We start from the raw sequence: 23,239 nt of genomic DNA, 5'->3' as shown, positions 1-23,239 counted from the left end.
AGGCGGGGCAAGATCTTCAGCGGGCGGGACTGGACCAGACCAGGCGGAGTGAGCGCCAATAGCGTGCGGTGGGCGGGGCGAAGGGCCGGCACACCTGGCCTGGGAACCCAGGTGCGGACTTCAGCCAGCACCCTGGTGGGGCAGCTGGGGACAGAGTCATCCTTATTGCTTATTGATTTCTAGTTTCATTCTAGTGTGGATTGAGAAAAGATTTTATGACTTAAGTCCTTCCAAAGAGGAATCCTGGTTCGTGGCCCAAAAGGGGTTATCTTATGCGGTGTTCTCCCTGCTGCTATGGGGAACGTTCTGCAAAAGTGAGGCTGGTTAACAGAGTTCAAAATGCTCGGAGTGTTCTAAGTTTAGTTCACATTCCTAGTGAATGAACCTGAGCTTATCTATCTATCTATCTATCTATCTATCTATCTATCTATCTATCTATCTCCTTCAGATTTTCTTTCTAGCCCCGAGTTAAAAGCTGCTGAGTAAAAAGGTCATAAAGGTAGCTGAAAAGTTTCAAGTGATTGGTGTCATCAGCCTCCACTGTTTGACCACAAATGCAAGTGGATTGGAAATTAATAATGGAAGATATAAAGGAAAAAAGTGCATATATCTGGAAACTTTGAAAAATAGCTTTAAACAATCCTGACAAAGCCACATTTATAATAATAAAATAATCTTTAAAGCAAATACCATTACTACAAGTGAAATTGCTACGAGTTTAAAATGTTTATTTCACTAGAAAAAGATAACAGCTCTGAACTGACATACAGCTAAATCGTGGTTCCAAAATGCGTAAAGCAGAACGTCACAGAATTATGAGAAATGAACAAATAAGCTGTGATATTGTACCACTCTTGCCTCAGCTGTTACTATATCAGGTAGGAAAAACATTGTGGCAGGGGTGTAGAAGAAGTGACAGCACAGCGAATGAGCCCGAGCTGATGGGTAGGCATGGACCACTGCGCCCAGCACTGGAGAGCAGAATGCTTTTGAAGCCATGTAAAACATTTATGACACTTGCCAGGGCAAGGTCATAAAGGTAGCTGAAAAGTTTCAAGTGATTGGTGTCATGCAGCCTCACTGTTTGACCACAAATGCGATTGGATTGGAAATCAATCATGGAAGATATGAAGGAAAAAAGTTCATATATCTGGAAACTTTGAAAGATAGCTTTAAACAGTTATTCAAGGAAGGAGTGGCAGAGGGTCTGAGGTCTGGGTAAACTTTCTTTTTTTATTAAAATTTTTCTTAACAGGTGCTTGCACTTTTTTGACTTTTTGAAAAAAAAAATCAAGTTTAAAGTTTTATTACAAATTAAAAATGATATTCTTAAAAATCTCAACTTGACCAGAGATGAGACAAATTAAAAACCTTTACAGATGTATTAAGAAAAAAGCAGTCTTTTTAAAAAGAAGCAGTTCCTACATTTTCTGTAGGGCTGTTCTAGCTTGGTCCAGAGCATCTTCCAGCTCTGTGGCAGTCTTCTTGTACCTGGGAAGCCTCTAGGTGAAGCTGGATGTGGTGAGTGAGTTGTAATCCTCTGGTCCAGGTGATGATCTTGAAGGTGGAGATCCCGTCTGGCAGGTGGGGGAAACACAAGCAGGTGGGGTGATCACAGCTCAGGTTCTTGGGGCCTTGGCCCACCCAGCACCTCCTAAAAGCCCTGAGCAGGCCCCGCACTTGCCAATGGCTTCCAGCCTAGTTGCTAGATTTCTTTTAAATAGCAAGTCATTAGTAATAAATACTAGAAATATGTAACCGCTAAGGTACGTATATGACACAAAGCTGGACAAAACTCAAGGATTTTTTGAATTGTTTATTGTCATAGGACTTCATCTCCAATTTAAAGAAAATGTAATGTTTATTAAAATGTGTAACAATACTTTCTATTCCTATGCAAAATGGGCTATAGGGATAGATAATTAAGTACAACTGTTTGCCCCTTCACAGACATGTCACACAGGGGATATTCAAGAGCTCTGCCATAAGTGTACAATTCTTTGCTGCCCGGAATGTTCTGGGCTTTACGTGATGCCCAGGACCTCTGCCCAGGTTCACTAAATTGCTGCTGAAAACTCAGAGCTCCACACAGTCCCACAGTGCCCTCTAGAGGTGAGTACCGCCCTTTTGGGAGCCCCAGGTCTGCGGGTGACCTAACGAGTTTGGTCAGCATCAGTGCCTATTTGAGTCCTAGTAAAGATTTTTGTCTTGGGAGGAGGGGAAGTAACTATCGATCCTTAAACTCAAGCTAAAGTTTCTTTGATGTGAGAATCCCCCTTTCACTGAAACCCTAAGTGACTGTTAACTGATTGTGTCAACTTGAGTAAGAAACGCCCAACTGGATGGGATCAGCGTAGTTCTGGGGGTGGCTGAAGTGATTTACTGAAGACAGAAGGCCCACCCTGGGTGTGAGTGGCACCAAGCAGTAGGCTCACTGCCTGAATGGAATAAAAGGGAACTGCGGGGGGAAGGCTCGCTTCTATTTCTTTTGAGGAGCACCAGTCTTCACCCTCACCTTGGACATCATCTCCTGGCTTCCAGTGCAGATCCCAGCCTCCGGGACAGACCCTTCAGACTTCCATAAAAGACCCTTCAGTCTCCCAATACAGACTCACACAGGACACTACATTGGGCTCCAGGCCTTTGACCGGATCTTTCAGATCTTCAGTGCACAGACTTGGCATTTTCTACACCTGAGTCAGTGGGCAGCCACTGTAAGCCAATTTTGTAAATTCTTATATTGCAATGGTGAGCAGGAGCACTGAAACAACACCCAGGATTTGCAGGCAGATTTATTTACATGGGCAGGCACTGATTGGGATCACTCCCAGAATATCAGGTCCTGATCTCTGGTGGTCTAGGGCTTATATAGGATAAGCAAGCAGGAAGTACAGTGGCAGAATGGCTTGTCAGTTTGGGGTTTGTTTATACAATGTGCATCATAGTAACTAGCTATGCATCATAGTGACCAGCTGTTTCTAAGAGACAGCAGCAACCAGAACTGGAACAAGAACTGTTACCTGGGAAACTAACAAACTGAAGTATACTGGGGGGCATTTTCTGCTACAATATATTTGTTTTTTCTAAATGTTTTTTTGTCTCTTTGAGACAGGGTCTTGCTGTGCAGTTCAGGCCAGCCGTGAGCTCACTTTGTAGCCCAGGCTGGTCTTGAACTCACAACGATCCTCCTACCTCAGCCTCCTGAGTGCTGGGATTACAGGTAAGTGCTACCACGGTTACTACAATATCTTTGTATGTCTTGCATTAAATCTGCTTCTCTAGTAAGCACTGGCTAATACACCCTAGTACCCAATTCAGAAGCCCCTAATAAGAAATTTCATCTAAAAATATATCTATTACATCAGTAGAAAGTAAAGTTATCGCTATAACACAGTAGAGAATTAAAGACAATTGCACTGGTAATTCTGCTTCCTCCCCTGAACCTTTCCTCTGCTATTTTCTAGGTAATCAAGGTCAAAATGAGGATGGAACTATTGTCTTCCATACACACTAATGCAAAGATACAGGGAACCAAAAGTCACTTGTAAATGACACTGAAATGTATTGTTGCATTTTTTCTTGACAGAATAGCTTTCTAATTAAATTTTGATTAAGCATCTATTAAAAGTTGTGGGGAAAGGACTGTGATTGCTAATGGGTTGATTACTGATGGTCAGCTTATGACCCCCAGCTGAACTGAGTGAATGTGGTGCTGGGTATGGGAGGCTTGCCTGAGGATTGTAACCATCAGCTGAGAGGCAGAATTGGAAAGGGATGATGAATTTCTCCTGTTGGTTTTAGTTAGGTTATTTGTTCTAATAAAAGGTGATTGAGATGAGTGATCAGGGCCATTGCAGTCCAAGAGACTGTAAGCTCCCTGATCCTAGATTTTTAACTCTCTTGTTTTTCTTGTCTCTTTTATTTTTTTCTTATTCATCCTCAGGCACCTCGTTCCTGGGACCTGTCACTATAGCTAATACCAACATATTGGCGCCAGGAACAGGGACTTGAGTACGAATGGAAGTCTTTGAGACTAGGGTAAAAAATTAAGTCAGTGCTTGATGGACCAGAAAGAGTCAAAGGGGAGGGAGGCCTGGTCTCCAGGACTGTTCATCAGGGTTATGGGAAATTTTCTGTTTCAGAGAAAATGTGAACCAGAACAAGAGATTTTACAGGAGGTAGGAAATGAGGAAACTTGATCATTCCAGGAACAGGGACCAACTGCAGAGGAGGAAGGAAGGTATGGATCTTTTGGATCTAATACTGACTATAAGGGGAAATTGGATTTTCCTCCACCTCCTTCTTTGGTCTCTCAAGCATATGCAGCACAACCCTCAGCCCCGATATATGGTTCTTTGGCCTCTCAAGCATATCCGGTGCAGCCTTCAGCCCCAATATATGATAAGTTTAACCCTTTTAGGGACCCACCTCAGTTAACTGTTCAAAGACCATTACGTATGACTACAGTTATGAAGGCTTTTGCTGAAGCCAGACAGGAAGGAGATTTGGATGCTTGTAAGGCTTTTGCTATGTACCCAGTTACAGTTACTCAACTACCAGGAGATCAGGAAAATCCCCAAGGGTATGCTCGGTATAATCATACTTCATTATCCTTTAAAACTATTTAAGAGTTGAAGCAGGCTTGTGTTTCATATGGAGTGAACTCTCCTTATACTTTTGGGTTGATTTCGAGACTAGCTCAGTCTGACCGCTTAATTCTATGGGATTGGGAGATGATTGGACGTACAGTTCTCAGTCCTGCTGAATTCCTCCAGTTTAAAACGTGGTGGAGAGATGAAGCAGAGCTAATGGCCTGTTGTAATGCCCATGCTAACCCGCCAGTTCCTATTTCTGCTGACCAACTCATGGGCTCTGGTGATTGGTTTGGGATTGATCAGCAAATAGAATATAATGATGATATAATTACTCAAACTAAAATGTGTTGTCTTCAAGCATGGGAAAAGATTGCTTCTCCTGGCCAAACTGTTCCCTCCGTGACTCAGGTTATTCAAGGTGCTAATGAGCCCTATGTAGAATTTATAGCTAGACTAAGAGAAATACTTCAGAAAACAGTGTTGCAGCCTGCCTTAAGAGAACTATTATTAAAAATGTTATCTTATGACAATGCTAATTCAGAATGCAAAAAAGTCTTAAGGCCTTTGAAATCTCAGGACATCACTTTGGACAAGTACATAGAAGCTTGTCCGGGTGTGGGATCGGAAACCTTTAAAGCAGGATTGCTCACAGCTGCTTTAAAGGGAAATGGCCCTTGTACTCAAAAGAATGTTAAATGTTTTGAGTGCAGTAAAATAGGGCATATGAAAAAGGAATATAAGGGCCGGGGATGTACCTCAGCAGCATAAGCGCTTGCCTGGCAAGCCTGAGGTCATAAGTTCAATTCCCGGTACCAAAAAAGAAAAAAAAAAGAACTTTAGGGGCTGGGGATTTAGCTCAGCGGCAAAGCGCTTGCCTGGCAAGCGCAAGGTCGTGAGTTCGGTTCCTGGTACCGGAGAAAAACCAAAAAAAAAAAAAGAAAGAAAAAGGAATATAGACTAGCAAGACAAAGAATGGATGACTGGATAAAACAAAAGGTTAATATTTCAGAGGATTCTTTACCTATAAGGTCTGTCCAAGGTATCAAAAAGGACAGCACTGGGCAAATCTGTGCTGATCAAGATATCATAAAAATGGTACTCCTCTGATACAGGCAGAAGACTTCAGCTCAGGCCCAGCCCAGGGCCCAAGGACAAACCATACGGGAAGTTACCAGGCATTTTTAGTCAGCAACAGTTACAACCATGCCCAAGCAGAGTCAGGATCTCTTTGCCGCCACCAGAGGTAGCGCAGCATTAGATATCCCCTCCTTAGAGAATGTTATGTTATTCCCTGCTTTAGGAATTCAAAAGATTAGAACCAGGATTTAAGGGCCTCTACTTGAGGGATCCGTTGGTTTGTTTGTGGGAAGAAGTAGTTTGATTTCAATAGGGATTATAGTACAAATAGGGGTAATAGACTCTGACCCTAAAGATGAGATTCAGGTTATGATGCACACTTTACAACCATATCAAATTGAAGCAGGAGAGGGTATAGCCCAATTATTGCTTCTTCCATATGTAAAATGCTGCGCCGCTCCTATAGAGCATGTAGGAGGTTTTGGAAGTACTGGAAGAGGAATTTTTTGGCAAACCTCTATAGGACACAAAAGACCTGAGTTACAACTGAGAATAGATGGAAAAGCTTTTAAGGGATCGGTAGACACAGGAGCAGATGTAACTATAATTTCCTGGCAACACTGGCCTAAATTATGGCCTACCATGAAAGTGCCTACAGTCTTTGGTGTTGAAACAATGACAGACTTTCACCAAAGCGTTAACATTCTTCGGATTTCTGGTCCAGAAGGACAAGTTGGTACTTTAAAACCATATGTTGCTGATATAGCAGTGAATCTATGGGGAAGAGATTTGTTAATGCAATGGGGAGCATGTGTGAACATTCCACATATACTATCTCAGGCAAAGGATATGATGGATCAAATGTGAAGTTAATAGTTGTATACAAGCTCCTATTATTGCCAAAGAGACGCATGGTTTAGAGTATCCAAATTTAGAATAGAGGACACTGTAGAAAACAGCTTCACTTTACCTTTAAAATGGCTTACTGATAAGCCAATTTGGGTCGAGTAGTGGCCTCTTCCAAAAGAAAAATTAGAAGCCCTAAGATCATTAGTACAAGAACAATTGTTAGAAGAACATATTGAGGAATCTACCAGCCCCTGGAATTCCCCTGTATTTGTGATTAAAAAGAAATCAGGTAAATGGAGAATTCTCACAGATCTGAGAAAAATTAATGAAGTTATTCAACCCATGGGTCCATTACAGTCCGGATTACCCTTTCCTGTCATGATACCTAAGAATTGGAAGCTGATTGTTATAGACCTCAAGGACTGTTTTTTGCTATTCCATTGTGACCGGCAGATAGAGAAAAATTTGCATTTACTATACCTACTTTTAACAACCAGGGACCAGTAGAAAGATATCATTGGAAAGTTCTTCCTCAAGGAATGCTAAATAGTTCAATACACTGTGAATATTATGTTAACAAACCTTTAGAATTGTTGTGGGAAAGATTCCCAGATGCTCTGATTGTGCACTATATAGATGATATTCTTTTCTGCTAGCTCAGAAGGATATTTGCAGGAAATGTTCTGTGCAGCCAAACAATTGTTGACTGACTTTGGCTTGCAGATAGCCCCAGATAAGATCCAGACTGACTATCCCATTACTTATTTAGGTCATATTCTCCAAAAACAACAAATAATTCCTCAAAAAATTAATATTCATAGAGATCAGCTTCTCACCCTTAATGATTTTCAAAAATTATTGGGAGATATTAATTGGTTACGATCTTCTTTAGGTATCCCTACCTATGCTTTGCAACACCTTTTTAATACTCTTAAGGGGAACCCAGCATTAGACAGCCCTCGCTACCTTATAAAAGGAGAAAAAGAATTAGCCTGGTAGAACAGCATATAAGTCAAGCTCAATTAACCCATATAGATTTGTCTAAACCAGTTATGCTTCTAATTTTTCCATCATCTCATTCTCCTACACCTATATTATGGCAAAAGGAAGCAGTTTTAGAATGGATTTTTCTTCCACACAAGGAAGAGGAGTGACTTATTACTTACATAGATAAAATAGGCCCTATTGTATTTAAAGGCTGAACTTGTTTACAACAGTTATCAGGAAAAGACCCTGGATCTATTATTTTTTCCTTAACAAAGCAGCAGATAGATCAGGCATTTCAAATGACTGAACAGTGACAGATTGGACTTGCCAATTATATTGGAAAAACAGACAATCATTTTCCTAGTTCTAAACTTTTACAGTTCCTTAAACGACATAACTGGATTTTATCCAAAATTGTGCGCTCCGAACCTATAACTACAGCAGACATGTACTGTACTGATGGTAGCAGTAACAGAAAAGCTGGATATGTAGGAAAGATTTCAAAAGTATGACATACTCCTTTTCTTTCTGCACAAAAAGCGGAACTTCAGGCAATTACCCAACTTTTATTAGATGTTCCAGAATCTATTAATATTGTTACAGACTCTCAGTATGTGTGGTTCACAGTTAATCATATAGAAACAGCTACTTTATCAAATGATACTGAACTTGATCAATTGTTCTGCCAATTATGGACTAATATCTGTAATAGAGACTTTCCTATTTTCATAACTCATATTTGTTCTCATTCACATCTTCCTGGTGATATGATTAAATATAATGATGAAGTTGACCGACTTGTTGCTATTTCTTCACCAGATTGTTTAGCTATTGAATTTCACACTTTAACTCATGTAAATACCAAAGGCTTATGTAAAAAATTTCCTCAACTTTCCATTCAACAAGCTTGTCCTACTTGTGGAATGCTTAATAACCTTACTTTTCAGCCTGGAACAAATCCTAGAGGCTCGCAAGGTAATGAGTTATGGTAGATGGATGTAAACCATATTCCTGCTTTTGGCAAACTTGGATTTGTACATGTCATTATTGACACATATTCTGGCTTTATATGGCCTCTGCACAACCAGGAGAAAAGTTTGCACATGGTAAAAAATCATATGTTAGAATGTTTTGCTATCAGAGGAAAACCCAAAGCAATTAAAACTGACAATGGACCTGCTTATGCGTCCCATTCCTTTCAGCAATTCTGTGCCTTGTGGGATATTAATCATTATACCAGCATTCCATATAATCCTCAAGGACAAGGTATGGTTGAAAGGGCACATGCTACTCTTAAATTTATGTTAGCTAAACAAAAAGGGGGAATTAGGGATAGAAGTTCACCACATCAAATATAACATAAAGCTTTATTCACTTTAAACTTTTTGGATATTAGTAAAGATTCATCTACTACAGCAGCAGAAAAATTTGGGGCTATCATTAGTAAAGGACCACCAGAACCAATAGAGCAACCTATTTTTTAGAAAAATATTCATACTGGAAAATGGGAAAGAGATTGTTCAAATTTGGGGGAGAGGATTTGCTTGTGTCATTACAGATTCAGGAGATAAAGTGTGATTGCCTGCTAGAAGAATTAAACCTCAACACGAGACACAAAAGAGTCAAATTCGATCTGAATCCTTCAGTGGAAAAAATGAGAGTGATGCCACTACAGCGCCATCCTTAGATAATAATCAAGAACATTCAGAAAGCACAACCCCCAATTAGGGACAACTTAAGAAAGTAATCCATCATATTGAGAACCTGCTGCATTCCACTGGAAAATGTTTATGCCTGGTAATATATTTTTAGCCATGTTGGCTGACATAGCCACTATGGCAGGCATTGACTTTATAGAATCAGGCATATATGCCTGTACCAATTTATGTTATTGAATTTAGATAGCTTCCTAGTCTGTATGATACACGGAGACCATTTATAACAACAGATAAATTGTAAATTTCAAAAATTGTAATAGAATTACTACAATATAGTTTGGTTAAGGCTATGTTTGAGTGCACTCTGATTTTGTGTAAATGTTTGTTCTGCGTACTTGTTTGCATGTTTGTCATTTTGTGAACAGCTGTTCTCCTTTGTTTTTGAGCTCAAAAAAAATTTTTTTATGATAATTGCGTTGTAAATTTAAAGGCATGCTTTCACTTAAATTACCAGCTGGTTTAAGTGAAGATATTTAAATAAAGATATTTAATTATAATCCCTGAGTAAAAAAATTTATTGGGTACAACTCCGATTGGTGAATAAAGGGGTGGCCAACCTTTGTTCATTAATAAGGAGCCCCTAGTTCTCTCCATGATTTCTTGGGAGATACCCCTATAGTTGAATCTTTTTGTCAAAGAATAATTTTCCAGTAGAAATTATAGCTTACAGTTTTTTTTTTTTTTGGTTTTTCTCCGGTACCGGGAACCGAACTCACGACCTTGCGCTTGCGAGGCAGGCGCTTTGCCGCTGAGCTAAATCCCCAGCCCCTCCAGTAGAAATTATAACATAGTTTTCTTATGGAGGATCTTTTTGCTATAAAGTAGAATTTTGATAAAAGTTTTTGTTTTCTTTTCCTTTTTTTTCTCATGTGTGTGGTAATTCATTGCTGTTGGTTTCAGGGTGTACTGAATGTATTCATAATTACAGACTTTTCAAAATATGGAGCAAAGACTGTATTTTCTGATAGGACTTTTTTTTGGACTGAGATCCCTGCCTTTAATGAAAACATGTGAGGTGAATCCCACTGAAGGATAGTAAATTGGATGTATTGAATAAAGAAGATTGGTTAAAAGGGATATGTAGTGTTAGGGCAAAAATTTAAGTATGTTATAAAGTATTATCATGATTGTCATGTAGTAATGTCATATGTGGTTTTGATTTTTAAATTTCTGGGTAGATCTATGTAACTGTTGTTTGTTAATATTCTATTAAGATTTAAATATTGGAATATTTATGGTTGTTAAAAAATTATGGTTCCATTTGTATGTCCTAATGTGTTTGCTATTTAGATTAGATTATGATATTAAGCTTGTTACCTCCGTTACGATATTATACCATTAATCTTCTCTGCTGGATGTTTAACAACTGAGATCTGGAGACTAAATATCAACAAGATAATTTGGGCTAAGAACACAGCCAATATTTTGGGTATGCCCTCTGAGGTCAGTAAAGACTCAGGACATAAGAGAACCTCTGCTGTGACATCCTATAACTTGGTTGAATCCCTAATTTTCTGATCAAGGAGATTATGGGACTACAGAGGAAAGTCATTCTACTTCGTATAATGTGCCTAAGGAGAGTCACTAAGAGAGAAAATATCTCTCAGACTTTCACAGAAAGCACCTTGGTCAAGCAATGGCCGTGACTCATCCAGATGGCTGACACTGACAGGAGATTAAGAGATGCTACATTTGGTTCCAAGAAGATTCCTGAGAAGACCTAACTGACCCTGATAGATAGTGAAAGGTTAAAATTTTTATTTATACAAGTCTTACTCTAACTTGGTCTTAGATACCTGGCAGAAAAATGTGATCACAAGATATATATTGAAGGTTAATCATTGTTATGGATTCTGAACTATGTTCTTAGTTTTGCAAACATCTATTGTCATTTCATGTGATGTTATCATTATACTTTGCCTCATCCCCTTAGCCTAACATAGTTCATCCAGGAAACGCTGAGAAACAGAAGATGATTGGCAACCTTCTCGTTGATGCTTCAAAGGATTGCATTAAAACAAAAAGGGGGCTATGTGGGGAAAGGACTGTGATTGCTAATGGATTGATTACTGATGATCAGCTTATGACCCCCAGTTGAACCGAGTGAGTGTGGTGCTGGGTATGGGAGGCTTGCCTGAGGATTGTTACCAACAGCTAGAGGCAGAATTGGAAAGGGATAATGAATTTCTCCTGTTGGTTTTAGTTATGTTCTTTGTTCTAATAAAAGGTGATTGAGATGAGTAACCTGGGCTGCTGCAGTCCGAGAGTGTAAGCCCCCTGATCCCAGGTTTTTAGCTCTCTTGTTTTTCTTGTTTCTTTTATCTTTTCTTATTCATCCGTAGGCAACTCGTTCTTGGGACCTGTCACTATGGTTAATACCAATAAAAAAGTAGCTTAAATTTCCTGATCAAATCAATAACTCAAGATACATCTTTGGGACATAGGTCGGAAAGAGTACTGAGTCAGAGAACTGGGAAGAAAGCACTTAAATATTTTGATCAGCTTTACTATTTGGAATTAAGATAAAAAGTGGGCTATTGATACTTAGCCTGTGTGCTCTCTTTGCTTTTCACTAATTATCCAGTAATACCCCGAAGAAGTCTTTATGTTTAAAATGATCTCAATAATAATACTGATCTTCATATCAAAACTTAATGCAAAACTTGCATCATCCACATACAGACATCACATTGTTATAAAAAAAAAAAGCAACTATTTGTGCATACTTCAGTATTGTGGCTGTTTCTACAATTATATTCTGGTAAATGTGGAATTTGAATGCACGTGTATCCTGTGATGTAAGATTCATTTTCCAAGTTAATTTTAAAGCAAGCGAGCATACATCCCAACTCTAAAAGTTTGCATGATAACAGAACTCATATTTTCTACTATTAAACAAAGAAAATTGGAGCTGATTACCCCCACACAAAAGAGTGTATGATCTGAAAACTTTTCCTCTAATATAAAATTCCAAATACACATCAAATGTGTACACAAGGCTCTGCACTTACCTGGGGCCACACCATTTTTCAAGGGCTTCATCTTGGAGAAGAGGTGGTGAACTCCTCATTTCTGCGGGCCTTTTTTTTTTCTATTGAGAATAAAGTTAAAATGAAGACCAGATTGCTTGTAAGAAAAGATGTTTATTTCCAATCCAATTCAACAAGTTTTGTACTGCCTATCAAGGACACTATAATTTCATCATGGCTATAAACCTATGGTATCTAAAATAGGAGAGTAAATGTAAAAACAGAGGTGTTGTAGGGGACAGTGATTCTTATCATATCATTTTAAGATAGAGTAATTCTAGTCTTAGTGCAAGCCTCAAAATGTGTCTGGAGAAACATCCCGGAGGGGTTGTAAAGAGTTAACTTTGCAGTCCTGACTTTGCCCTGGAATTCTTCTCCAAAGACAAAGAACACCTGGGCCCAGATACCCAGCTATGACCCTGCCTGGGTTGTTTCATCCCTTCCCTGGCCCTAGATAAACATATAACCATAAAGGAAATGTATGGTTAACTACAGGGAGATATATACAACAGAGTACAGAAAGTATTTATCATTGTGAGCTGGGCGTGGTGGCACACGCCTGTAATCAGAGCACTAGAGAGGCTGAGACAGGAGGATCGTTGCGAGTTCGAGACCAGCCTGGGCTACAAAGTGAGCTCAAGTCCAGCCTCAACTGCATAATGAGACCCTATCTCAAAAAAAAGACCACCCCCCAAAAAAAACCAAACAAGAAAGTATATATCATTGTGGTTGGGCTCATGACTGGAGCCTGACCCGGTCACGTGGCACAAGGAAAACAACTTGTAGCAAGGGCTACAATATTCCAATTTGTTACCATGGAAATGAAAAATGTATATAAGGGGGAAACAAGCAGGGGCCCCATGTTCCTGACCTGCTAGTCAGGGATGTGTGGTGACCAGTCTAAAATTAATAAACTCTGTCTGCCCTAAATAGAGTCCTTCAGTCTTCTGTGGAATTCAGCCCGTTTGCCGCTACAGTATAGGTAGTGGTTTCCATGGTCACAGAATAAAGGGATGAAAGGTTAACTGCAGGATCTGGGAAAAGCACCATCATAACCATTAGTATTGTTTATTATGTCAGGGCCAATGCTAGAAGCTGGACCTGAATGATCTCATTTATACCCATAAATGCCCTCAGGTTAGGTCCTATTGTATTTTATTTGCCAGATGGTCCCAGACTGGGTTTCAGAGGGAGAATGGATCTGGACAGGTCAAGTAAATGGGAGGGAAGCCAATTAAAGCTGAATGAATAGTGACTAGAGTCATCATGTAATCAACCTTAAAATTTCATTTTAAATTTCAATATTTATGCATGTCCCCTGTTCCTGGATAGGTAAAACCAATATTGTCAAAATGGCCACTCTCCCAAAACTTATGGATAGGGGGCTGGGGATTTAGCTCAGCGGCAAAGCGCCTGCCTGGCAAGCGCAAGGTTGTGAGTTCGGTTCCTAGTACCGGAGAAAAACAAACAAACAAACAAAAAACAACAACAAAAAAAACAAACCAAAACTTATGGACAGATTTAACACAATCCCAATCAAAACAGCAACAGCATTCCTCACAGAACTAGAGAAAGAATCCTAAAACTCATACAGAATCAAAACAGATCCGGAATAGCAAAAGCAATCCTGAGCAAGAAGAGCAAAACAGGAGGCATCACAATACCTGATTTCAACTTATACTGCAAAGCAACAGTGACAAAAATGGCATAGCACTGTCACAACAACAGACGTGTGGATCAATTGAACAGAACAGAGGATACAGAAACATCCCCAGACACTTTGAACAATTTGATCTTCAACAAAGGGGCCAAAAGCATATGCTGGAGGGAAGGTAGCCAATTTAACAAATGGTTCTGGGAAAACTGACTGTCTCTATGCACAAAGTTGAATTTGGACCCATAACTCTCACCATATATTAAACTAAAATCAGGATGGATCAAAGATCTAATTTTTAAGACATAAACAATGAGCATACTAGAAAATACAATAGGTAAGCATTTGAAATCACAGATATAGGCAAGGAGCTTCTGAACAGAACCCCAATTGCACAAGATACATCAGCAAGCATCAGCAAATGGGATGCTATCAAACGAAAAAGCTTCTGCCCAGCAAAGGAAACAGTCAGCAAAGTGAAGAAAAAACCCAGAGGGTGGGAAAACACTTTTGCCAGATTTTCCTCAGACAGAGGTCCATCTAGTATCTAGAATACATAAAGAGCTCAAAAACATTAGACCACTCAAAATGAAAGACCCAATCAAAAATGGGCAAATGATAGACACTTCTCAGAAGTAGTAGAGGCCAATAAACATGAAAAAATGTTCAGCATCTCTGGATATTGGAGAAATGCAAATTAAAACAACAGTACGATTTCATCTTACTCCAGAAAGAATAGCAATCAAGAAATTAAATAAGAGCAACTGCTGACATGACTGTGGTGAAGAAGAAATCTTTGTATATTGTTGGTGGGAATATAAACTAGTACAAACATTATGGATAGAGAAAGAAAATGTGGTATCCATGTGGAAAGTCAATTTTTCTAGCACCATTTATTAAAGAGATTATCTTTCTTCCAAAGAATCTGTTTGGCACCTTTGTCAAAGATAACATGGCTAAGTGTGTCTAGAGTTGTTTTTGCATCTTCCAGTCTGTTCAGTTGCTCCTCAGGACTGTTTTTTTTTTTTTTTTGCCCATTCCATGCTGTTTTTATCATAGTAGCTTTGTAGCATAATTTAAAGTCAGGGATGACGATGACCCTTGCTTGGCCTTGGTTGCCCAGAATTGCCTTTGCTATTCTAGGTCTCTTCTGGTTCCAAATGAATTTTAGGAATGTTTCCTCTGACTCTGTGAGATATGCTGTTGGAATTTTGATTGGGATTGCATTAAATCTGTACAGCAATTTTGGAAGTATGGTTATTTTTATTACATTGGTTCTTCCTACCCAAAAGCAAGGGATATTTTCCATTTTCTGATATTCTCCTTCAATCTCCTTTTTGAGAGTACTGTAGTTTCCAATGTAGAGGTCTTTTACTTCCTTTGTTAGATTGATTCCTAGATATTTTATTTTTTTGGATGCTATTGTGAAAGATGTTGTTTCCCTAATTTCTTTTTCAGTAAATTTATTATTCATGTACAGAAAGGTTATTGATTTTGTATCCAGCTATGCTGCTGAAATGAGTTATTGAATCTAAGAAGTCTTTTGGTGGAGGTTTTGGGGCCTTCTATATAGAGTATCATGTCATCTGCAAATAATGATAATTTGACTTCTTCCTTTCCTATCCTTATTCCTTTTATTTCTTTTTCTTGTCTAACTGGTCTAATGTTTTCAGAACTAGATTGAATAATAGTGGTGACAGTGGATATCCTTGTCTTGTTCCTGATTTTAGAGTGAAAGCTTTCAGTTTTTGTCCATTAGTATGGTATTGACTGTTGGTTTGTCAGAGATGGCTTTAATCACATTGAGATAAAGACTATCTTGTGCAATTTTTCTGAGGAATTTTTATCATAAATGGGTGTTGGACTTAGTCAAATGCTTTTTTTTTGCATCTATTGAGATGATCATATGTGTTGTCAGTGTTTTCAAGGGAAACAATACAATATAGGACACACAATTTATAAGATTATTTTACAATAGTCACTCAAAGAATCATATACAAAGAGAGTACAGGAAATCTGTCCACACACAAAAGACCAAAACAATCTGGCTAAGGGCTTAGATCCCATGGCAATGTCCTGCATGAGTCCAGCTGAAGACACAGAGCCCATGGCAATGCTCCCCAGGAGTCCAGCTGGATGTCAAGAGTCCATGAAAATGTCTCTTGCATACCAGTTTCATGAATCTGTGCTAAGAAGGCCCCAATGTCAGTGGTGGAAGCTAGAAAGTCTGTGCCAGCGGGATGAAGGATCTGTGCTAGCAGGCTGAGGGATCTGCACTAGAACCAGGAAGTGACACTCAGAGTAAGAACCAGAGCTCCCCTGAAAAGTACCACAGCCATCCTCAGCGACAGTGAGGTCCCAAGCTCCTGGAACGATGAGAACAGCCAAGTCCCTATCAGGAAAGCCAGGACAACAAGTTTCTCCAGAACACTGAGCAGTGCACTATCTTCCCCTCTGGAGCCAGGTAGCAATGCTCAAAGTAAGGGCTAGAGCTGCCCCAAAGTGAACCATAGCCATTTTCAGTGACAAGGTCCTGAGCTCCTTCAACGATGAGAATAGCTGAGTTCATCAGGAAAGCCAGCATGACAAGCTCCTTCAGGAGAATGAACAGCTCCAGGAGAACCAACAGCTCCCTAACAGCTTCCCTTCTTCCTCCCTAGTTCTTTTTTATGTTGTTGGCCATAATGCTCAGGTGGGCCTCCCACACCCAGCACCATGCTGGTTCAGTTCAGCTGGGTGTTACAAGTTGACAACCAGTTGTTAATCCACCACAATATGGTTTTTGTCCTGGCTCTGTCAATATGGTGTATTATATTTATTGATTTGTGTATGTTGAACCATTCCTGCACACCAGGATGAATCCTACTTGGTCATGGTGTATAATCTTCTTGATGATTTGCTGCTTTCTGTTTGTTAGTATCTTATTGAGGACATTTGCATCCATGTTCATCAGAGAGATTGGCCTGTAGTTCTCTTTCTTGGTTGGGTCCTTCACTGGTTTTGGTATCAGGGTAATGCTTGCTTCCAAGAATGAATCTGGGAGTATAAAACTAGACCCATGTCTTTTACTATGTGCTAAACTAAAGTCAAAATGGATCAAAGATCTAAATATTAAAACAGAAGCACTAAATCTGCTGGAAGATAGAATAGGTAGAACTCTTAAAGACATTACTGTAGGCAAAAACTTTATGAATAAAACCCAGACCAGAAGAGAAATACTACACAAAATCAACAACTAGGATCTTATTTTATTAAAAATCTTTTGCACAGCTAAAGAACCCACCAACAGATTGAAGAGACAACCCACAGAATGGAAAAAAATTTTTGCCAGCTGCTCCTCAGACAAAGGACTACTATCTAGAATATATAAAAACTCAGAAAAATCAGACCCTTCATATTTAAAGACCCAACCCAAAAATGGGCATCTGAAATGAATAGACACTTCTTAGATAAATAACTAGAAATGGAAAATAAATACATGAAAAAATGTTCAACATTATTGGTCATTTGAGAAATGCAAATTGAAACAACACTGAGATTCCATCTCACGCCAGAACAATGGCTATCATCAAGGAATCAACCAATAACAAATGCTGATGGGGCTGTGGGGGGAAAAGAAACCCTTGTCCACTATTGGTGGGAGTGTAAATTGGTATAACCACTGTGGAAATCAGTGTAGAGATGCCTCAAAAAACGAGGACTAGAGGTCCCATTTGACCCAGATATTCCCCTTCTTGGTATCTTCCCAAAAGAATTAAAAGCATCATACCACAGTGATAAATGCACACCCATGTGTACAGAGGCAGTTTGTAGTAGCTAAATCTTGGAAACAGCCCAAATGCCCATTGATTGATGATTGGATAAAGAAGTAGTTTTTTTACACAATAGAGTACTACTGTTCCATAAAGAAGGATAAGCTTGAGACATTTCTAGATAAATGGGTACACCTTGAGGCTATAATGAAAATAAATTGGACACACATATGTAAATACCACACTGTTTCTCTGGTGTGAGAAACTGAAAGTTTAAATAAGGACCAAAATGTATAATAGATATTGGGAAATAGGAAAAAAATGTCCAAATAGGAAGGAGAACTAGGGAGGGGAGGGAAAAGGAAGGAAGGGAAATGAAAAATATGATGAGAAAAGAAGGAAAAAATAGAAACAAAACTTTAGAAATAGGGAGGGGAAGAGGGGTTGAAGGGAGGGTAGGGGAATGGGAAAAAAGAATCAAGTTATAACATATACAGGTACAAATTCCCTATCATGAACATAATCATTGTGTATATCTAAAAATGTGCTGATAAACTTAATCAAATAAAGGCAGAAAGAAAAATAAAATGTGTTATCCATACACAGCAGAATACTACTCAGCTACAAAGAAAGATAAACGAAAGACAGTTGTAGGAAAATCGATACACCAGAAAGTATAATATTAAGTGAGACAAATCAGACACCCAAGTTTAAGTACCATATAGTATCTCTCACTTGAGTAAGGCAAAATATTAATAAAGAGTAAAATAAAGCTTTGACAGGAGGCAAAAGATCTTTTGCAAATGAGAAGGGGTCTCAGAGACTGAGGGTGAGGGGAAGGGAGGGAGGGAGGGGAAGTAAAAAGATTCATGGCGTCTCATGTACATGTCCCACATACCCACAACACACGGCAACATTCTGTGCCCTAAGTCTGAACTAGGTGATAACAATAACAGTGATAATGAAAATGGGGAAAGGATCTAGAGACCGAGGCAGGGAGGGGAAGACAGGAGGGGAAAAGAATCAAGATGCACTCTATACGTGCACCCTAACCCTAAGACGAGTGTGCACTTCACGTATGGCAAACATGTACTAGTAAGTTAAAGTTTAAAAAAAGATAAGCTGGATAATTCACTTCCAATGACCTAGAATTTGTGGCAAATGAGGTTTTATTCAAGTTGAATTGTCCAGACCCTTTCTAAATTCAGTCTTACATTTTTTAACGGTTCTAGACACATCCAGAGAGCCCGGATTCTAGAGACGGAGGAGTAAAATTGGCCATGGAGTCACAATCACAAATAGTGGTGAGTGAAGCTCAGACTGTATCGCCAGAGCCAGGAGTCAATGACAGAGAAGGCTAACAACCCAGCGAAAACCGGACACCCCTTAACAGGTGCTTCCGCAAAGAGACGCCCACACCCAGGCCTCTCCAGCCCAGCCAGAGTCCCAAGGGCAAGGGAGCAGCTCAGGGGTAAGGCCCCCAGCCTCCACCGTCTACCCCAGCCCCCAACCTGCAGTATAGACAGAGCCAAACCCCCATGTCCACAAAGCTTGCCACCCCCAACTCTGACCACCCCCAACTCTGACCCTCCCCAGACCGGCAGTTGATTTGGGACCCCCATGCCGCTCCTGGGAAGAGCCCGCAATACTAAGCGAGCAGAGAGGCCTCTGTGGCCAGGGGAGGGGACTGAGCCACCGTGGGCACCGGGCACCGGAAGCCACTTACCTTCGCCCCAGGGCAGGCAGCACCAGCTGGGAGGACTTCCGTGCTGACCCGCGGAGGCCTTCGATGGAGACTTCGCGGCCCAGCACTTGCCGGGTTGGGGGAGGCGACGCCCGCATATCCAGGGCTTCGTCCGGGTGGGTGGAGAGCGGCTGCGGGGTCGCTGGGGGGCGGGTTAGGGATAGGGTGAGACACTAAGAGCCAGGGTCCTGGGGCCGCAGGGGAGCAGTGGTGAGTCGGAGGGAGGGGCCAATCAAGAGAGCGGGAGGAGCAGCTACAAGGTCGGTGTCCAGACGCGGCCGCGGCACTGAGCATCAGCAGTGTTCCGCTTGCGTCTCCAGGAGACCGAGGCCCTAGAGCGCCCCGGACAAACGCGGGCGGGGCTGGCCGCTGGACCCCCAGCGCTCTGCTGGGGGCGGGGGCGGGGCGCAAAGCACGGGCTGCGGGGCTCAGGGGCGAGGCCCGCTCCATCCTCACCTTCTTGGGCCGGGCTCTCCTGGTGGGAATAGGGGCGCTCGGACCACTTAGGAGCCAGGACTCTCCTGGTGGCTCACCCAACCTGCTCCTGATCCCGGAGTCCAGGCGGCCCTCTGCTCCCAGGAAACACGGGGGATCCTTGTTTATTTATGGTATTGCTGTAGGTAAACGCTGGCCGCTGGCCGTATAAAGAGCGCTCTCGCTGTGGGGGTCGGTTACATGCTCAGCCCATCTTCGTCGTCCTCCCTTCCCCTTGCCTCCCTCCGCTCTTCCTCCACCCCCGCCTTCCCATCTGCAGGGAGGCGGTTTATTTCGGTAGCTCCGAGGAGCAGGGAGGCCTTCGCCTCAAATCTCTGCCCACCCCGAGTCAGAGGTGCAAGGGCTTCTCTTGAGGGAGAGAGGGGAGGAACAGGCTGAGACAGTAGGGGACATTCAGATGCTTTTCAACCCCTGGCGGTTCCCTGGTTCCCCCACACACACCCCGCCCCCTTGTGGAAACGCGCTTTCCTTTCGGACCCTTGCTCCTTTTATTCTAGAGGCCGTGGTTTCCTTGTCCCATCATCTGAGCTGAGGAGAAGGGGGTCGTCATCGACACTCTCCACATGAGGAAGCTGGAGGAGCAGCTTAACTCAGAAAAACAAACAAGCAAACAAACAAAAAACTCCTAATTTTCGGCCATTTTACTCTCTCAGTTACAAGAGGGCAGGGCCCAAGTCACCTTCCCATCAGAGCCCAGTCCCGGAGAGCAGTGTGCTCCACTCATGGCCCATCACTGGCTCGCCGACCTGCCTCCTAATTTCATCACAGGGCAATGTCGTTCCCCTGCGAGTTTCTCAGGGAACATTCAAACCACAGCATGGGCCAGCTGTCAGCACCCAGCTCATAAACTACCAAGTGTTTGTCCACTGCACTGAAGGCATCTCAGCCTGGGATCCCCCAACCCGGAGTTAGCCTGGGATTCCACAGGGTGAGGGCTCAGTCCCACAAGAGGACTCCCATTTTACATGCTAGTCAAAAGTCTGTGCTGGGAAGGGGACCAAGTGATGAGGTGAGGGAGAGGGAGAGGAGATGAAAAAGAATTAAGATATTCCCAAGGGGAATGTGACCATTATGTACTGCAAGCATGTACTGATAAAAAATAAAAATTGTGAAAACAAAGTTCTAAGAAGACCTCTACATATGTTTCAGAATGAAGATTAGTGTTAGTAATTTTGAGAAAGAATAAAGATTCTTGATCTTCATACGGAAGGCCATTTGGAAGATATCCTGAAATAGTGTCTCCCATGGGTAAGAGAACACATTGCTACTGCTCCGGAATCTCTACAGGTTTTAGGAGTCCCGCACAAGGAGTGGAGTAGAGACCATGTATGCTTCTTACACAACACTGCGAACAGTGTTACAGCATAGAGAGCTGGGGGAGCTCAGGTGTGTGGGAAGAAGCTACTAGAGCAAGAAGCTGACCCAGGAAAAGTCCTCGAACTTCACCAAGGACTTTGTGCTTCATCCTGAGGATGACGGAACCTGCAAAGTGTTCTCAGGAAGGGGCACAGCTACAGTCAGAGGGACAAGACATGGAGACCACAGCAGTGTGCACTCTCTAGGGGAATAAATGGATGTTGAGGACAAAACAGTCTGTAGCTTAGGTATCTAGGACAAGGCCACTGCTTCTCATGAGTTTGGTAGGGCCCCATTAGAAGTGTGCACAGTTCAGTGACTTGACCTTCACTTGAGATAGTATAGACAGTTTCCTCTTGATCCTTGTGAAGCCACCAAGGCATGCTGTTCTGCTGTAGATTAGATATTCTTCCTGTCCCAGATTCTACCCTTCCCTTAAACTCTCCATTCATATGCTGATTGCGTAAATAAACGTACTGGTACTGCTGATGCTGGGTAGTTCCTTTCTCCAGGAGAGAGGGTTCCACCTGACCTCAGCTTTTGTATATTGATTCCTGTCTTCTTCATTCTCCACCATCCTCCCTCCAGAGTTTCAAGAGCTGTGCTGGTCATGGCAAGCAGATAACAGTACAATAAAAATGTTGTTCATTATGAACAGCAGGACAATGAGAACCTCTCTCCACAGTAGCAGAGGCGGGTACAGATGTAAGGATGCCACTGAAGCACAGAAGCAGGGTGCCTGGGACTGGGTGACAAGTGCGCAGTAAATGTGAAGGTGTCATGGGGGAGGCTCAGGTTGCCAGAATGATGTGACAAGTCGGGGGAGCAGGTCCAGGAGGAGGGCTCAGTCTCCTGGCCTCTGATTGGAGATTCCTGGAGGCCATGGGTAGCTGGTCTGGAAGGAGAGACGCAGATGCCTGGGGTCCCAGCAGGTAGATGGAAGTGGAAGCCACAGAGGCTGGTGGGGACAAGTTGGCCACAGGAGTAGGTGGAAGGCAATGTGCACGGCACAGCAAGGTAAGCACAGGGTGACAGGGGGTGGGCCAGCCCAGCAGGGTGTGTGGGAATAGCAGTCTCTGTGTTCATGCCTCTCTGGTTCCAAGGAATCAAAACCCAGTGAGGTTGCCCACAGCTTTCACAACAGGAGAGGGACCTGAGACCAGAAGTCACTCCAGTAAGAGATTTATGCAGTCATCAGCTGCTGTTTTTATCAGGAGCTATTGGTTCAGCTTTAAAGGGAGGCTTTGGAACCTGGTTCGATAAGAACACTAGAGCATACAAGCAAATTAGAGGTACCCCCGGCCACTGTGTCCCGTGTGCAGCATAAACACTCGGATGCTGATGGGTATTGGAGGGAAAGAAAGCATGGGGAGCAGAGGAGCACACTGAGGCTGAGAAAGAAGGAGGCTCTGGAGGCGGGTGCACAGCCTGTCCATCAGGTCCAGCTTGGCGGTGACCTCCCTTCCTTCCAATGCCACAGAGAGGAGGAGGGGGCGGGGCACTGGGTGTTGGAATTTGCTCTCGTGGTGGAGGCTCCAGAAAGGGAAGTCTGAAATCAGAGCTCAGACTGTTCCTCTGGTGGCTTTGAAGGGCAGCAAGAATAGTGCGCCGAGGTGGCCCCAGAGGGACAGCTGTGCCCAGAGCCTGAGTCCCTGGCCAAGGACTTTGCCTCAGCTCCTTAGACCCTCCGGCCGCCTTTACCTGCCCTAAGGAGCAGCTGCAAATGACTCACCCCTTGGCAGTGTGGAGGTGCACGGGGCTATTTCTGAACACTGAGACGTAACAGGCTCTAGGAAGAACCATGCTCCAGGGAAATTAGGTACAGATCCTTCTAGGCATGAAAGGAGAAAGGGGAACCCAGGCATTGTGACATATGCTTTTCATCTAGCACTCTGGGAGACTGAGACAGGAGGAGTATAATCTCCAGCCCAATTAGGGCAACCTAATGACTTAGCAAGATTCAGACTCAAATTTTTAAAAATT

The 23,239-nt window shown here is 42.1% G+C and overlaps 1 protein-coding gene across 2 annotated transcripts; it reads right to left on the bottom strand.

The window, feature by feature from the left end:
• Nucleotides 1-713: 713 nt before the first annotated feature.
• LOC102012056 (basic proline-rich protein-like) lies at nucleotides 714-20,160 on the bottom strand. Of its 2 annotated transcripts, XR_001236862.1 has the most exons (4): nucleotides 19,862-20,160; nucleotides 19,388-19,536; nucleotides 12,238-12,317; nucleotides 714-1,577 (listed from the first exon to the last, which is right to left on the bottom strand). XR_001236862.1 is itself a non-coding variant. In XM_005375168.2 (3 exons), exons 1-3 carry the CDS (start codon nucleotides 19,853-19,855, stop codon nucleotides 1,385-1,387), a joined length of 741 nt encoding a protein of 246 aa, XP_005375225.1. In that variant the 5' UTR covers nucleotides 19,856-20,132; the 3' UTR covers nucleotides 714-1,384. The 2 variants fall into 2 exon arrangements, 1 of the variants encoding a protein (XP_005375225.1); XM_005375168.2 differs by having other exon boundaries at nucleotides 19,388-20,132.
• Nucleotides 20,161-23,239: the final 3,079 nt, after the last annotated feature.

This window comes from Chinchilla lanigera, unplaced genomic scaffold, assembly GCF_000276665.1.
Source record: "Chinchilla lanigera isolate Chin_1 unplaced genomic scaffold, ChiLan1.0 scaffold00005, whole genome shotgun sequence".
Taxonomy (NCBI): domain Eukaryota; kingdom Metazoa; phylum Chordata; class Mammalia; order Rodentia; family Chinchillidae; genus Chinchilla; species Chinchilla lanigera.
Note: the sequence above shows the minus strand (reverse complement) of the source record. Positions and strands in the feature narration are given on the sequence as shown.

What these genes read in the sequence shown, in the direction of transcription:
- LOC102012056 (XM_005375168.2), bottom strand. Translation starts at nt 19,855, where the DNA reads ATGGAGCGGGCCTCGCCCCTGAGCCCCGCAGCCCGTGCTTTGCGCCCC. An exon ending in CTGCCTGCCCTGGGGCGAAG is followed by an intron (nt 12,318 to 19,387) that starts GTAAGTGGCTTC and finishes TATTCTCAATAG; the next exon opens with AAAAAAAAAAGGCCCGCAGA. An exon ending in GAAAAATGGTGTGGCCCCAG is followed by an intron (nt 1,578 to 12,237) that starts GTAAGTGCAGAG and finishes CCCACCTGCCAG; the next exon opens with ACGGGATCTCCACCTTCAAG.